The sequence below is a fragment of the Protopterus annectens genome, chromosome 8.part0 (assembly GCF_019279795.1).
Source record: "Protopterus annectens isolate FY-2018-M chromosome 8.part0, PAN1.0, whole genome shotgun sequence".
Taxonomy (NCBI): Eukaryota; Metazoa; Chordata; order Ceratodontiformes; family Protopteridae; genus Protopterus; species Protopterus annectens.
In genome coordinates this window covers 1854002491-1854018364 of record NC_056741.1, presented here as the reverse complement: position 1 = coordinate 1854018364, position 15874 = coordinate 1854002491, and the positions used below count along the sequence as shown (strand labels likewise).

Genomic DNA, 15874 nt, shown 5'->3' with positions numbered 1-15874 from the left:
CAAGTGCATCCTACATTAAAAGTACACTTTCATTAAATTGCAGCTTTTCTGACAGGGAGAGTGTTGTATTGAATATGAAATCATACCTCCCAACTGTATGGATTTTCGAAGAATGTCTGGATTTTTGCCTCATCTTCCAATTTGTGTCTTTTGCTTAGGAAATAAAAGTAGTCATCCAAGGTAATGCAGTCCCAGTGATTAAGAAGAAGACAGCAGCCTAGGGTTAATGGGTCAGTAATGGATTGACTTATGTGGGACTGTAGCATATAAAGTTTATTGTTTTTTTTGAAAAACAAAAAAAATCACCCAGTACTGTCTTGTCATTGGTGGGTTCTAAGCAGTGGTAGATTGGACAACAGTAAGCATATCTTTGGTGGATCATCAATACTGGCAAATCAAGTGGGCACAATGTCATTTTTTAAATGTTGGGTGTTTTAGTGTGTATGTGTGTGTTTATGTTGGGAGTACTGCAATAGTAGATGATTATTAAAGACAGAGACTTACAAACTGTGGAGAATATGTTTCTTTGTTTCAAAACCTGATACTTGGGTACTAGGAATGCCAAAAATAGATTTTTTTAAGACACAGCTTCTTGCCATTTACAGTGGATGGATATTTACATTTAATGGACAATGTTAGCAGTATGAGTGTGGTCCTGTAGGGATCTGGAAGATGCTAAGTCTACCACTGCCAATGTCTTGTAAAGTGACCTGGAAATGGATATTGGGATGTTACTGAAAAAATACAGCAAATGGGCTTTGAAATGTAGTTTAATTAAACAAAGTGCACTTGCAATTTACAGGCCATAATTTAATTTATTTCAAGTAGTCCAGATCCTGGTAGATTGTATACCATTAGACTTAATTAGGGAGAGGTGTCATTCTGTGGAAATAAGCAGACCTAGTTTTAGTGAAAGCTCTGTGGTTGTTTGCATGTAGGAAGTTGCAGGATATGGAGCCAATGTGTTTTATTATTTTTAATGGATTTGTTATTTCAAAGTATAGTTTTCTTTGTTGCAAAATAAGGCAGGATTGAATGAGCCATATAATGTTTAACTGACAATAATGGGATAGAAACATCATACATGATGTATAATGTTTGCAGCTGCACTTGTTTCAATGGTGTCTGTGATGCATAACTATTTTTGGGCCTGTGTCCCAATTGTATTTGTCCAGAATTCTTGCTCTAAGGTTGAGCGGTATGGTTCCATGCTAAATCAGAAGGTTGTATTTACCTTGGAAGACTTTTCAGCATAATTATGAGAAACAGAGCGTTTTTAATATCTCCACTTATTTCCAATATAAACTGCCATGTAACCATGCAAATAACTTTCTTATTACACTACTTTAATTCTTTTGGAATTGACAGGTATGCTTCATTGGTTCGGACGTAAGCATAGTGTGCTGTGACTGAGTTCTTGCAGCAGTCTGTGGCTTACTTATCACAATAACTTTTCTGTGTTTCTGGGTGTGTGATCAATTTAACAGTTTTAAAGATGTTTTCCAAAATTAAATAAATACATAATAAATAAAAAAAGTAATCCTTTCTTCACTTTGAGCTATTGACAAAGTGTGGGAATTTGTTTTTTTTCAAAAGCGATGGTCAGCATTACAGATTAGTAAACGGTCAGTCTGTGAATAACTTCTGCACAAATTAAAATGTCTCAATGTCAAATGGCTTTAGATTGGAGGGAAGCTATATGTTTACCCCAGTATGTAGTATGATCTTAGAGAGTTTATAGATTTCTTATTGATTTAATTTTTGCTGAGCAGTTATTTGTTGATTTATTGATGGTCCTTTTGGTGGTGGGAAATTGCATGGAGGAATCCATTTCTATTATGATTTTTTTCAGATATTTTGACTTCCAGACAATTTCAGTCAGTGAGACTGTGTTATGTGATTACTAAGGTTGCCTATTTTACAAGTAGGGGTTCCTTTTCTGTGTGTGTGTGTGTGTGTGTGTGTGTGTGTGTGTGTGTGTGTGTGTGTGTGTGTGTGTATAAGAGAGAGAGATTTAATATGTATACTGAATATATTTTTGCAAATGGAATTCTTAGTTAAATAGGCCCCTCTTCTTAGACAGTATAGCCATCCAGCTGGAAAAGTTTAGTATGTGGATTTTCCTTCTAGTTTGATGAAGTCTATGCTACTTACTTAAGGAGTGCATTCATGGCTATCCATCCAGTTGTAGTGTTGTTGAACTACATTGTTGAATAATGAGAGGAGCTTTTTACAGAAGTTGAAAGTTTTTGTGTCAAGAACCTGTCCATACAAAGTGGCTTGTTTATGTTGCAGTGAAGGCTGTGGTCTTTGTAGTGAGTGTTTTAAATATAACCAGTATTTCTGAGGTGGAGAAAGTCTCTTAAGGCAGGATCTTTCTTAGCCTGGAAAGCAAGCCAATGATGAAATTTATAGTGGCCAGTGAGAGATAGAGGAAAGCATGAAGCTTTTTAGTCTGTTTGGATAACTAAGTGAACTCAGTCCTTTGACCTTTTTTGTCAGAAATGATTGTAGTCTTCTTTTAGCATGGTGTTTTGCTGAGGCATGTGCCAAAAGGGGTGTTGCGCTCAATAATTGCTCTTGTAAAGGAAGAATACAGGGATGGTATGACCTCCTTGTCCCTGGATGAGATACCCTTACGAATGAGGTGGGCCATGTAAAAAGCTTTCCGTACAACGGAGAAAACGTGGTGGTCAAAAGTCAGGTTTCTATCAACCTGGGTGCCCAAGCACCTCACGACTGATTGCGTGCTTACAACATTGTTATTAATGTGATAATTTGTGGGGACATCACTCTTCTCAAAGGGGATGATTGTGCATTTTTTGGCATTTAGCTTGAGGCCATGTTTCTGGCACCAGTTATTTGTTTGGGTGAGACCCTCTTGTAGCTTATTCAGAATTGTTTTATTAAGTCAGTAATGTGAATTCTTTACTTTATTGCAAATTTGTTGGGTTATTTTTGTGGATTATAGTATTGTAGGACTGCTAAAGTTGACACTGTATGTAGATGGACTGCTGGAGTGGTTTTCCCAGTGAGAAATGCAAGTGCTCTAGTGAATATCTGTTTATTTGTTAAAAAAATCTATATATTAACTAAGATGTTAGAGTTAACTGTTAGATTAGAGAATTAAAATCAGAATGAGAATTAGAATTTTAAGGCAAATATTAGGCATTTATTACATTTATTAATTGTTCAAATGCACCTACAGTACAGCCAGGAGGTCGACTTTGGTCTTCCATGGCAGTGAAAGAGTTAACTATATGATATATTTTATATGCGGCCCCAAGATAATTTCTGTTCACTCAATGCGGCCCCAGCAAGCCAAAAGGTTGGACACCCCTTAAAGCTTATACGTGTAATAAATATGCTGCTAATATATACAGGAAGCAAACATATTCCAACTCATTCCTGCATTTTGGCAGCTCCCACCCGTATCATCAGAAACAATCTGTGATTAATCTTCAGTTAGTTAGAGCAGCTCGAATGGTTTCTACAATGGAAGACTTCATTCATGAATGCAATACATTATGACTTATGTTCATTCAACGAGTCTACCCAGTAGACCTACTAGATGATTTAGTTCAAGAAGTACAAAGTAAAAAAATGAGTTTTTTTTTTTACCCATTTTAAGTAGTAATGATCAACGTATTAGTTTAGCAACAGAGGAAGAACTTTCCCTTTCTCCTACGCAAGATGGAAATGAGAGTAATGTGACGCACGATACTGTCACAAAGACAGACTACAAAAGCTTTAGTTATTACTTTTAGTGTGGATCCTAAGTTCTTAATTTCCATATTCCAGAAAAACTGGACCATCTTGTTAGATGACCCTTATGTTAGACAACATGTAGGCGACAAACCAGTCATTGTATATAAAAAAGGCTTGAGCTTTAAAGATTTGTTAAAGAAAGGACAAGCTATTGCCTATAATAATAAATATGGAATGTTTAAATGTGGTGCATGTACATGGTGTCACAAAATAAGAGAAACAGGTGAGTTAAAAGGAAAGTACAACTGTAACTCTAAAGCAGTGGTCTACCTGGCACACTGCAGTTCATGTACCGCATTTTATATAGGAAAATCAGAGAGAAAAATTAGCCCAAACATTTATGAGCATGAATATGCCATAAGAAAATTTAACATAAATAATGCCTTATCTAAACATATTATGGACTTTCCAAGCCATAAGTTCTACTTTATCATTTACCATGTACTTATAAATGATAAACAACCATGGGGACTTCAACTAGAATTAAAGGAATTAAAATGACAGCTTCAGCTGCAAGCAGACTCATAGCCAGGTATAAATGAACGTACCTCAATTTCTGCAGTGTTAAAATTAAAGGCTTTAGAACGAAAGAAATTATAAAGATCGAATAGCAAGGTTTTTTAGTATAACTGTATGAATAAATATTTAGTAGATTTACAAGGAATTGTAAGAAATATGCACTTATGTGTTGTATATGTATTTATAATTCAACTTTATTGTGGTAGAGATGGTGTCTTCTGTTCTTATAAACAGTGACAAGTTCTCCATTGAAAATGTTTTTAAGGACGTATCACTTTAAGTACTTGTCATAACCACTTTAAATAATTGTCAGCCAATGAAATGTTTTTAGGTCTTATTTAAAGGAAGTGATGAACTGTATGTGTTATCTGAAGAAGTTTAATACTGGATTAAACGAAAACGCTAACCATTTTTGGCTCCTATGAGTTTTTTTACAGCTTGATGCATTGATTGGTATGCATTTATTTAACTGCTGACAGTCCAGTCTACTGTCTTTGTTGTTTTCATCAGTTTGTTGTTGGTGTTATAGCTTTCATCAGAAATTAAAAGTAAAATATTTCACCTGCCTGCTTGGGTCGCACTTAGGTATAACTGTTACAATAACAACACCATCATGTCAGAACATCTTTTTAGTACATGATCAAACTGTAGTATATAGTGCTTAGTTAGACGTGGTATTAGTTACCCATCTGAAAAGTCATTAAGGTATCTTGTACAACAGTGCAACACCATGGATTAAACATATTAGCTATGTTTTTTCATCTCGCATCCAGATTTCAAGGTACCTGGTTAATTATAAACCAAAAATGAAAAGATCTGTAGAAATGAGAATATGGCCAATGTAGCAAACAAGATCTACCCACAAAATTCAAGAAATCTGGATGCATGCCAACTGACTCTCGCTTACCTAATCAGTTCGCAGGATTATCAGCATCTTATTTCATAAGTAGTGTGATTATAATGACATCAGTTTATTTTGCTGTGAGGGGAATCTATGTTTGGCTGCCAAAATAAAAATAACTCGAACCGCTAAATGTCGAACTGAAAACAGAGAAATGGACATTTAGAAAACACTAACAACATTGAAAATAAAGTCACTGAATGCCCATAGTCGGCCAACATCGAGAACACAACCAACCAAGGTTGGGGGCTGCACCCCCTCCATCCCCCTAAGTGTATATACAAATCTGAGATCACACTACAGTGGGGAAGGGTCTATATCAGCATATCGAACATTAAATTAGCCAAATACGAAAAGGCTGACACAGAAATCTCGAAGGACAACTTGTTTGATTGTGTAAAAGTACAAAAGTGAAAATACCAAAAGTTATAGTTGGCCAACTTACGTTTCTGATGTGTAACGCAACTACATGGTCATGCAAGTGCATGAAACAAAATAAGAAATATGTAGGTAAATAACAAAACCATAAAACGTATAATGTTAGTAAGTGTGCCAGTAGAATAGTGGCATATTATAAAGTAAAATAGTATACATTCTGTCTACTTGCTACAATGGTAATAAATGCAGTGAGTAAAACGTAGTTTGTGTGCATTCGACTACGTGTCAGTTTGACAATGGTCAGCACTCCACCTGTAGCACTAGGTACATTAGGTAATGTCTACCAAACTGTTACATCACAGAAAAACAAAGCTATGTTAAATGTGAATGGCTACATCTATAGTCTAGAAAAGACAGTTAAAGATAAGAAGTATTGGTGTTGCAAGTTGAAACAGTCAAGTAAGTGCAAAGGCAGAGCTATTACTATAAAGCAGGTAGAAGGTGAACTGCTATTAAAGTCCGTATGTCATACACACCCACTAGATGCAACAGAAGTGGAATGGCATGTAGCTTGTCATGACCTGAAAGAGACAGCTCGGGTAACTAGAACTAGAAAACCCCAGCATTACTAGTGGATGATATAATCACCAGTATGTCAATAGAGAGTACTGTAAGTTTGCCATCTAGGCAGTCAATGTTTCAATGAGCAAATTGTGTGCAGCGTAGACAAATGCTCACCTATAGAATTATGTCAACCCCTTTAATGGACGTAAATGTTACAGACTGTGAGTTAAGAAAAGGGTGAATAGCAATATTCATGTACTTGTATTCAGTACGAAGGAAAATCTGCAGGATCTGTCTTCATGCAAACTATGGTTAATGGATGGTGTGTTCCTGACAAAGGGTCGGCTATGCTGGCAACTTTATAGTGTCCATGGATTAATGTCATATAGAGAGCATACCAAATGTTTGCCCCTTGTATATTGTCTGATGTCCAAGAAATCATACAAGGCATATAACTATTTATGGGAGTGTGTGTTCGCACTACTGTCATCACTTGATCTAAACACGACAGTGGAGTATATACTATGTGACTTTGAAATGGCAGCCATTAAAAGTGTCAGGCATAGTTTCCATAACGTAACTCCTAAGGGGTGTCTTTTCCATTTTTCACAAGCCATATGGTGAAAGGTACAGGCTGTCGGTTTATCGTCGTTGTATGGTAAGAGCGTACAATTCCGACTATCTGTAAAAAAGTTAGTAGCACTACCATTTCTGCATGAAGATGAGGTTATTAGTACAGTTCATGCTGTTTCAGAGACATTTCTGGTGGAAGGGAAGGAATTGTTGTTATACTTTGAAGAAGTGTACGTTCTAGGACGTATTTGTAGACAGCAGACTAGGTCTGCTCATTTAGCTAGATTTCCACCAGCCTTCCCTGTTTCATTTTGGAATATTTCCTGTTTGAATGAGTTATCCCTTCCACGTGCACAGAACTATGTGGAGGGCTGGCATTGCCGTGTGATGTCTGTTAGGTAGGAGGATTTCAGATATACCATCTGTATTAAATGTGCTGGTGCGTGAATAGAACAGGATCAATGAAGTACGACTACAGTTGCAGTCTGGCTGTCCAACGTCCCCTAAGAAACGCAAGAGTGTTGACAAGCAATGCCGTATGCAGGCAGTGTTAGGCAACAGGAATGAGTATTCTGCATGTGAATTCCTTAGGATGATAGCTCTACTACTTAAGGTTTGAAAGTGAGGCGACATTTCAGCCATGCTATTCAGAATACACGATTTTGTACTTCGGTTACATGAATTCTGTCTACATATCTGAGTTATGTTTTGAACGTTTATTTGACACACTGACCACATGGATCTATTATACTTTACTCTTTTTACGTTATTGTGCTTTGAAGCGGGAGGTGGAGTTGGCAAACTATGCCAATTCGATAATTTTAGTTTTGCCGCTTTCAATAGTCGGGCATGTTGTCCTTCGAGATTTCTGTGTTGCCCTTTTCATATTTGGCTAAATTAACGTTCAATATGCTGATATAGACCCGTGGGGAATAGGAGCAATTTAAAAGGTTTCCCTTCGCTTACCTTATGCATCACTTTACTTCCTGGTTGTTGGCCAACTATGGCGATTTGATGAATTTATTTTTGATATTGTTGGTGTTCGCTAAATGTTAGTTTTGCTGTTTCCAGTTTGAAATTTAGCAGTTTTTATTTCGGTATCCAAACTTAGACCACTATGAGGTGATGTGATTTTCTCCATTGTCGGTAATGCTAAAAGCATATTCTTAGTTGTAATAGGAAATGTGCAAAATAAATTGAGTGACTGACATTGTCTTCTTTTTTTTTTTTTATTTGCTTTAGGACTGGAGTGAAAAGTTGGCTCACATAGCCCAGGAGAAAGCAGCCAGCTGTCCCGTGGAACTTCTTCATGCCCAACATTCTGCAGTGGAGCATGAGAGGCACATTGGCTGGAACATTTATGTCTCTTCAGAAGGCTCTAAATCTTTTGCTGAGGTCACTGAGCTATGGTTCAGAGAGCAGAAGAATTACAACTATTTGACAGGGCAGTGTGCAGAAAATACCACATGCAACCATTACACTCAGGTTAGTTATGCAGAAGAAGGTTGGCCATAGTTTCCTAATTGCTGAACCATATACATGAGCAGTTCATTGTTTATGTGTAGCAAATAATAAAGTAGATTTGGCTGGCCTGGAGAGAACACGTTATATTGCATTATGACTGGAAATCCAATCATAATTCTTTGTAGTGCATGGAGATTTATCTGCTCCATGTACTACTAGATTCAGAGAGGTAAAATAAAAAAAAATTGCAGAAGTGGTGTGCTGAATTTGAAAGTCGGTAATGCAGTTGGGAACTGCTTTACGTATTACCTCTATAAGGGAAACAGCTGGTTCCCAAATATCTTTTTTGTGAGTATAATATTGTAGACAGCAGACAGAAATGGAGTTGAAATTAACCCATTTCATGTTCTGCTGCTGTTATTTACTAGCTGGCACTGTGAGCTCTTAGTGGCTAGTGCCAGACAAGCTCTTAACTGCACATAGGGAGTGCTTAACAATTGTTAAGCACCCATCTTAGCATTGTTAAGACTGGGTCTCTCACTATAGTAGCACTGAACCAGGATGTCATTTAACAGACATTTGAGTGTAATAATGGTGGCCATGCACTACAAAGATGTTTGCTATTTAAACAAGGATGAATATATCCTCTCCCCCTTCCATTTTTCATAAGACCTTACATGTCCAAGAAGTACAATTTTTGGGTTCACATAATGATGGCATTTTGTTCCATTATTCAAGCTACAACATTACCTTGGTTGGTGTGAACCCTTGTGAAGGCTTCACAGAATTACTTCAGCATCTATTCATTATACTGTTTACCTGTTGCTTTCAAAAAATGCATTTTTATTTTAGCAATAAACCACATTATAGTCAATCAGTTCAATCAGTCTGTGGCCAAACTGAGTTAGAGTTCAGTAAGTCATTGTTTGTACTTCACAGGTTTGTCTGAACTGGTGGCTAGTAAAATATGAACCATTATCCAGGTGCAGTATAGAAATTCTGTCAAGTTCTTATGTGAAACAGTTCAACTAAGTTACCTGGAATAGCAACTCGCTGATCCTACAAGGCCTGTGATAGAGAGAATGGAGTTGTAAAATATCTGCCCCAGAAGTTCTGCACTACAGATGATGAAGTTGTAAAAGATCTACTCATAGGAGCTGTACATTACAGAGGAGGAATGTGTAAAAGAGCTGCCTCTAGGAGATCTCCACTAAAGAGAATGAAGCTGTAAGAGCTCTGCATGAATATGATGATTCTGTGACCAGGAAAGAAGTATTACAGAAGCAGAGCTATGAATAAGGAATGTGTACTACATAGGTGTTTGAACTGTGGGAACCCAGACTGTGTATGTGTGTTTGCGTGTGTGTGTGTGTGTGTGTGTGTGTGTGTGTGTGTGTGTGTGTGTGTGTGTGTGTGTGTGTGTGTGTGTGTGTGTGTGTGTAGGGTATATGCTGTAGGGGGTGACTGAAAAGAACAGTAGTAAGAAGTATGAGTTTTGGCATGGTGCTGTTGATGGCTGGGGCAACAAGGAGCAGGGACCTGGCTATCCAAAGAGTGTATCAGGTTAAAAAGGAACATATAAAGACAACCTACCTGGACATCCAGACAGCATATCAAGTCAAAGCAAAGGATCCACCATATAAAGAAGACCACAGATACACTGGGAATTACAGCAAGGCAGCAGCTGTAGACCATTTGGAGTTGAAACAAATGACTCAGCATTGGAATAAGCAGACTTGGCCACCAGGTCTCACAAAACAGATTACACTGGAATACTGATTGTTGACCATGTTTACCTGCAAGTTTACTGAACACACAAGAACACCAAGTAGTGAAAGCAAATCTCAAGGCCCTATGCATGTGCAAGGTGCAAAACAGAGCATAATACTGTGTACACAGGCAGAGAGCTGGGCAGGCACACTACAAAAAGCCAGTGAGTACAATGGCATGCAAGTTTTCCAGGGAGGCATATGTAGGAAACATTTCCATAGCTTTGTAAAGGATTTCAGTGCAGATTTACCACTGATTTCACTGAGGCAATGCCAGCTTTCTCCAAAATAATGGCATTCCACTGTGTGCCAGCAAAATCCTGCAATTTCAAGACCACTTCCAATAGCTGTGACAATCCAGTAACATAATACATTTGTAGTCCCTCCAGCTGCCTTGTCACACATTCCGTCAGTTTTGGGCACTTGGCACATCCAGCAATGTCATGTCATGAATAAATCAAATGTCAGGGGGTACCAACATGACAGTTTTCTTTTCTTGGAGATCCTTATGCCAACAACCAATCTGAAAACCACTCAAAGGAGTCTGCTGAATCAAGAGACATCTTGGCCAACAACTAGCCAGCAATATGCCTGTGGATATATACTGGGTAGTAAACTCCTTCACCTTTATTTGATACTCTGGAAACACGGGATTTTTCTGCCACAGTATGAAGTTTATTAAGTGCTGCTAGATTATCTGACATAGGTAGAAGAGAGGCATGCACCATGCTGTTAGGAGAGTTTATAACTGCCTTCTCATAAACCAGTATTATGAACTCTAGACACAACCAAGTCTTATACTTTTTTTATTTATTTTGCTTTTCTTTAACAGGTTTGTCTGACTGAGTTTAGTCAAAAACCTCTTTTCTTTGGAGGCCCAGGGAGAAAGCGCCAACATAATGCAAACATTTTAAAAAGACTTTCAGTAATTGCATGAACAGACACTAAGTAATGTACATTAGCAATTACACATATACTTGCTAATTAGATTACTTTCATATGGAAGAAAGGCAACTATTACAGTATATAAGACAGTTATGCCTTTAGTAGATATTAAACATCGAGTTTGTATTTGCCACCCAGTTTCTACAATTCAGTGCACATTTCTTGTAGGTGACCTCATTCTTCACTCTCTTCACACACACACACACACACACACACACACACACACACACACACACACACACACACACACACTCACACTCACACAGAGACACACACACACCAGTGTGGTGCATATTAGTAGTTCTCCTTGGCAACCAGTAGACAATGGAAGATTATTCAGCTTTCAAGATTTAAAATTCTTTATTGTTTCAACAAGAAAGCTTATTTAAACCATCTTGTCTTAGTTTACGATTGACTGTGCAGCAGCCTGGTAAGAGAAGTTTTTATTTGAATTTATATTTTATTTTTGCCATTGTTTTTCACTGTTTGTAGGAAGGAAGGGATAGCTTGTAGACAAGAAGATTTCTTTGATTTATATTTTGTTCTTTCACCTTTAATTTTCTGTTTGTTGTTATATAGAGGTTTTAGACGGGCAAACTCTATCCATCCCAAGTCAGCTATAAAGTTGCACAATCTGTAGAGAGGGCAAACCAGAGCTTATCTAAACAATCAATCTTGGTTTGTGATTTACTGAGCTTTACTGTTAAAAAAGGTGCGACTGCAAGCGATAGGGTAAGGAAATTCCATGGGTATGACTTTTACAACCATACCTTCCAAATTTCACAGTATTTCACATTTTTGGGGGCAAAATAATAGGGTGCCACGAATTCTCGAGTGGCCCCTTCAAATTCCAATTTTGTTTTTTTGGTTTATTTAACACTGACATCATCATTGCCCAAGACATGTCCATGACTTTAAATTACAAATAAGGCACTTTCAAGTTTTCACAATGACGTTCCAATTCAGTGTAGATTATCAAGGTATTATAGTAGCATAGAAAACCTGATTGATGCTTTATAATAGGGAGTAGGGCTTCACGTTATCAACATTTGCTATATGAGGAATCAAAGAGGCACTTTAACTTGTCAAGACAGCACATTCAATGCACAAGTCATTTTGGAGTTCCACAGCAAATCCTAAAGAAGATACCCATTACACATATCTCCCAACTGTCCAGAATTCTGCAGAATGTCCATTTTATTCTCTTATATTTTGGCCAGTTCCAATGTGTGGTTTTCTGCCATCTTGTTAGCGATTGCAGTCACTAAATAATACCAAACATTTGAGTTTCACTCATGTGAATGCGAAATCTGTTATTCTTTCGACTTTCTAGTAATATAAGAGCAATATTCAAAAACTGTCCCTGATATTGGGTCCTTCACCCAGCATTATTTTTGGCTTTGTCTATATTTCTTGAGCTAAGAAATTGACAGGCATTGCCATTACTGAGCTACAACAGCAGCTATTTGCAAATAATTTTTTTACCGTTTAACAGCACAATAAAGAGACTGCGTTTTTATCAGTGTCTAATTTAAGAGCAACTAGCAAAATACCAAATTCCCTGTCTGTGCTCATTATGCGGCAATGGATTTGCCTCACTACACTTGATTCTTGTTAATTGCAATTTATTATCATTTATTTAACTTATTCAGTGATTGTAGCCTTTGAGTAATGTTTGCTTCTGTCAAAAATGTGTATACCATGTGACTGGAGTGCAGAGAGAAGCACCTGGCTGTTGTCAGTTGAAATGCAGAAGCAGAATTGTGAATGCTGTTTAATTGTTTCTTCTTTGAAATGGATGTTAGATGCACACTGTTGTGGATTGTATTACTTGCTGTTGGTATGGGGGTGCATTTGCAGAGTTCTGCCTCTCCTAGCTGGAGTCTGGACTCAGAAACAGATGTGGCCGGTACCTTACAGGTATTTAACTAGATTACGTTTTTCAGAGTAGCAATAAAAATACACACAATGAACTAAACTAACGAACCATACAACCATTTTTCCAACATACACTGTTGTTACTGATGACTTTTTTTTTTAATAAAGATAAAAGCACTCGTTAAGGTCTTTTTATGTATTTATTTTAGTTTAAGTAGTAATTTGAACAAGTTGGAGCTGTGAAGTTTATTATTTTGTCGGTCTGAGAGTATGTGTTGGAACAGTGGTCATATGGTTCTTTAGTAAGGTTTTCAAAGTGTTTGTTAGATTCAGAAAAATGGAGAGATTCTGATATTGTCAGGCTAATATCAACATCTGCGATTTTAAGGAAGTGGATGTGTTGCCACGGGTAGTTCTGCATTTACTGTACCGATTCCCTAATCTAATTACTTTGTTGTGATAATCATGTGTTTTTGTAAAAACTGACATGCAGAACTTTTCAGATTGTGATGGTCAGATAGAGTGTAATAAGGAAAACTCTTATAAAAAGCCCACATGATCTGTCAGTTCTTGGTGTTTCTGGGTGGGCTGCTTAACAATAAATCAGAGCATGTTATAACTGTTGAGAAGGGGATGTTATAATATTACAGTTGATGATGACAGTGCATCTATATTATTTGGCTATAGAAGTTATAGTGGAAATATACTTGAAAATTTCATTTTTAAACAACACAGAGCATTTTAGTTGAACAGCATTTCATTATTGCTTATTATCATGATATTTCATATTTGGTAACTAAAGAAAATTAAACATCATGTTGTTCAACAGAAGACTTTTCTAAGGCTTTGCACCTAATTTAGCAATTTAAGTGTCAAAACCAGTTTATTTGTAGATGCTTCATGAAGCCGTTTGTATAAATCTGGCTAATGTAGGACAATATATTTAGTTATTCAGACTCAGATGAGTTTTAGAACAATGTAATAATCAAGCATGAGCTGACATTTAGGAATGACATACTCATTTATTTAGAAATGTAGAAGAGAGTGATATAAAATACGTATGCCTTTACTGTTAATTGAAAAGCTAGCTTTAATGTGTTATGGTTATGCCAGTGTTTCAGATTTTTGTTGTGGATATTGTAGCGTTTTGCCTAGTATGTGATTTCAAGCAGTTAATTTTATTTTTATAAAAGATAATTGTATTTTAGTTTTACACAAATTCAAAGTTTGATACGAGTTCAAATGTTAATATAAATTAAACACTGTTGTTCTGGTTATATTTTGTGTTTAATATTTTGTCTGTTCGTCAATTTGTGTTTGAATATTGGTATCCCACTGGAGTGGGTGGGATTACATAATTGTGTATGCAAATTCTATGTTAATCAGCATACACATTTTTGGCCAGTTGTACCTACTTTTCATGGGCCTTTGTCCAGATTTTTGATGTTTCCAGGTTGAGAGGTAGGTTCACAACTTGTATGGTCAGAGCAACAACTTTACTATACTTAAGTTAATAGTTAGTTGTATATTGTTTGTGTGAATTTTTTTCAAAGAAATTGATTTAAATTCTCTTTGAATTCTGTGATAATTGATTTTGATTATTCTTTTCTTTTAAAATTGTTTTATTCATTTGCAGCTGAATATGGATTCCTTAAATGAGTATGCTATTAATCATTTGCAAAATCATAACTATATTATACAGCGTAATAAATGATATGTATATTTAAAGGGGTCTCTGTTACATGAACGAACGATCATAATGTCGAGTAGAACATACTCAACACACTATGATTGAACGTTCATGTAATTGAAACCTTGAAACCCTGAAAAATACAAAATTGAAAGATTTTGTTCATCCCACACCTTCCCTATACTATCATACAAAACACACACATACAACCAATGGATACAAACCCCTACACACTCACATCATTCAAACACTTAAACACCTACACAAACACACCTACTTTTAAAACAAAGTGGGGGGCTGTGCCTCCCACACCCGCAAAGCAACTTCTTACACAAGCAATTACCAGGAAATTGCCCTTTCCCCAATGTACAGTGATCTCGGAGTTGGTATGTAAAAGAAAGCAGCCTCTTACCTACCCATTCCGGACAGTATAGCGTGTTTACGTCACACGCTACACTCACTAGGAAAGGCCGACCAAAACATTTTGGAACTCCGAATTTCAACATTTGGAGTCTCCAATTACATGAACATTCGATCAAAGTGTGTCAAGTATGTTGTACTCGACATTTTGATCATTCGTTCATGTAATATAGGCTCTATTTAAAGGTAACACCTGATAACACTGGTGATCTGTGTTCCTGAAGTCAAAAGTTGGATGATTTTGCTTACCATTATTAGTAGTAAATCTAGACTTACTGATGACGATTGCACTTATTCAATTGATATGGCTTGGAGAACTGTTGTTATATATATATATATATATATCAATGGCCTTTCTGATGCGATAAATAATGTTATGCAAAGAGCAAATAGAACACATTTAGGAAATGAAGTGTCTGTTGTTTGTAAAACTCACTCAATCCCTATGAAACAAGATAATGCCACAGACAACTTTTGAATTCTGGATACAAATATTCAGCAATCTAAGGATTCAGTGTGTATATAAGGAAATAAAAAAGAAAGAAAGGAAGAAGTTCACACCAAATAAGAAGGAAGAAAAATAAACTGAAAAATGTGTATAAAGCAAAGAGAATACTTACTAAAAAGGACATTGCCTTGTTATGTAACACACAGGTCACGGGGAATTATGATATTTTTCTGTCAGTAAACCTTCAGTCTACAGAAAAAGGCATCTTTTTTTCCAAAAGAGGAGGTAAAAAATGAAGCAAGAGGCAGGTGAAAAGGAAGACATCAAAAGTGAACATGGAAGGATTGAAGATCATTACTGTAAGAAAAAAGAGGAGAAAGACAGACTTTGACAGCATGGCTCAAGCTATAGATGTACAAAACCAGCTGAATGAGAATTGTAGCTTGCAAATGTAATAAGCATTGAAAACAGTGGGTTTAATAAGACTAATGGTGATGAAGATCATTCCTTTCTAACAACTGATAGTGCAGATATTACTGAAGTAGAAGCTAAAGATT

General features: G+C 36.6%; 1 protein-coding gene across 1 annotated transcript in view; it reads left to right on the top strand.

Annotated features, from left to right (window-relative positions):
- Positions 1–7164: 7164 nt before the first annotated feature.
- LOC122808574 (C-type lectin domain family 18 member A-like) overlaps positions 7165–15874 on the top strand; it is a 694180-nt gene continuing 685470 nt past the window's right edge. The window contains exons 1-2 of the mRNA XM_044079532.1: positions 7165–7239; positions 7946–8188. Of these exons, the coding sequence (XP_043935467.1) occupies positions 7165–7239; positions 7946–8188 (318 nt within the window). The remainder of the gene's footprint in view (positions 7240–7945; positions 8189–15874) is intronic.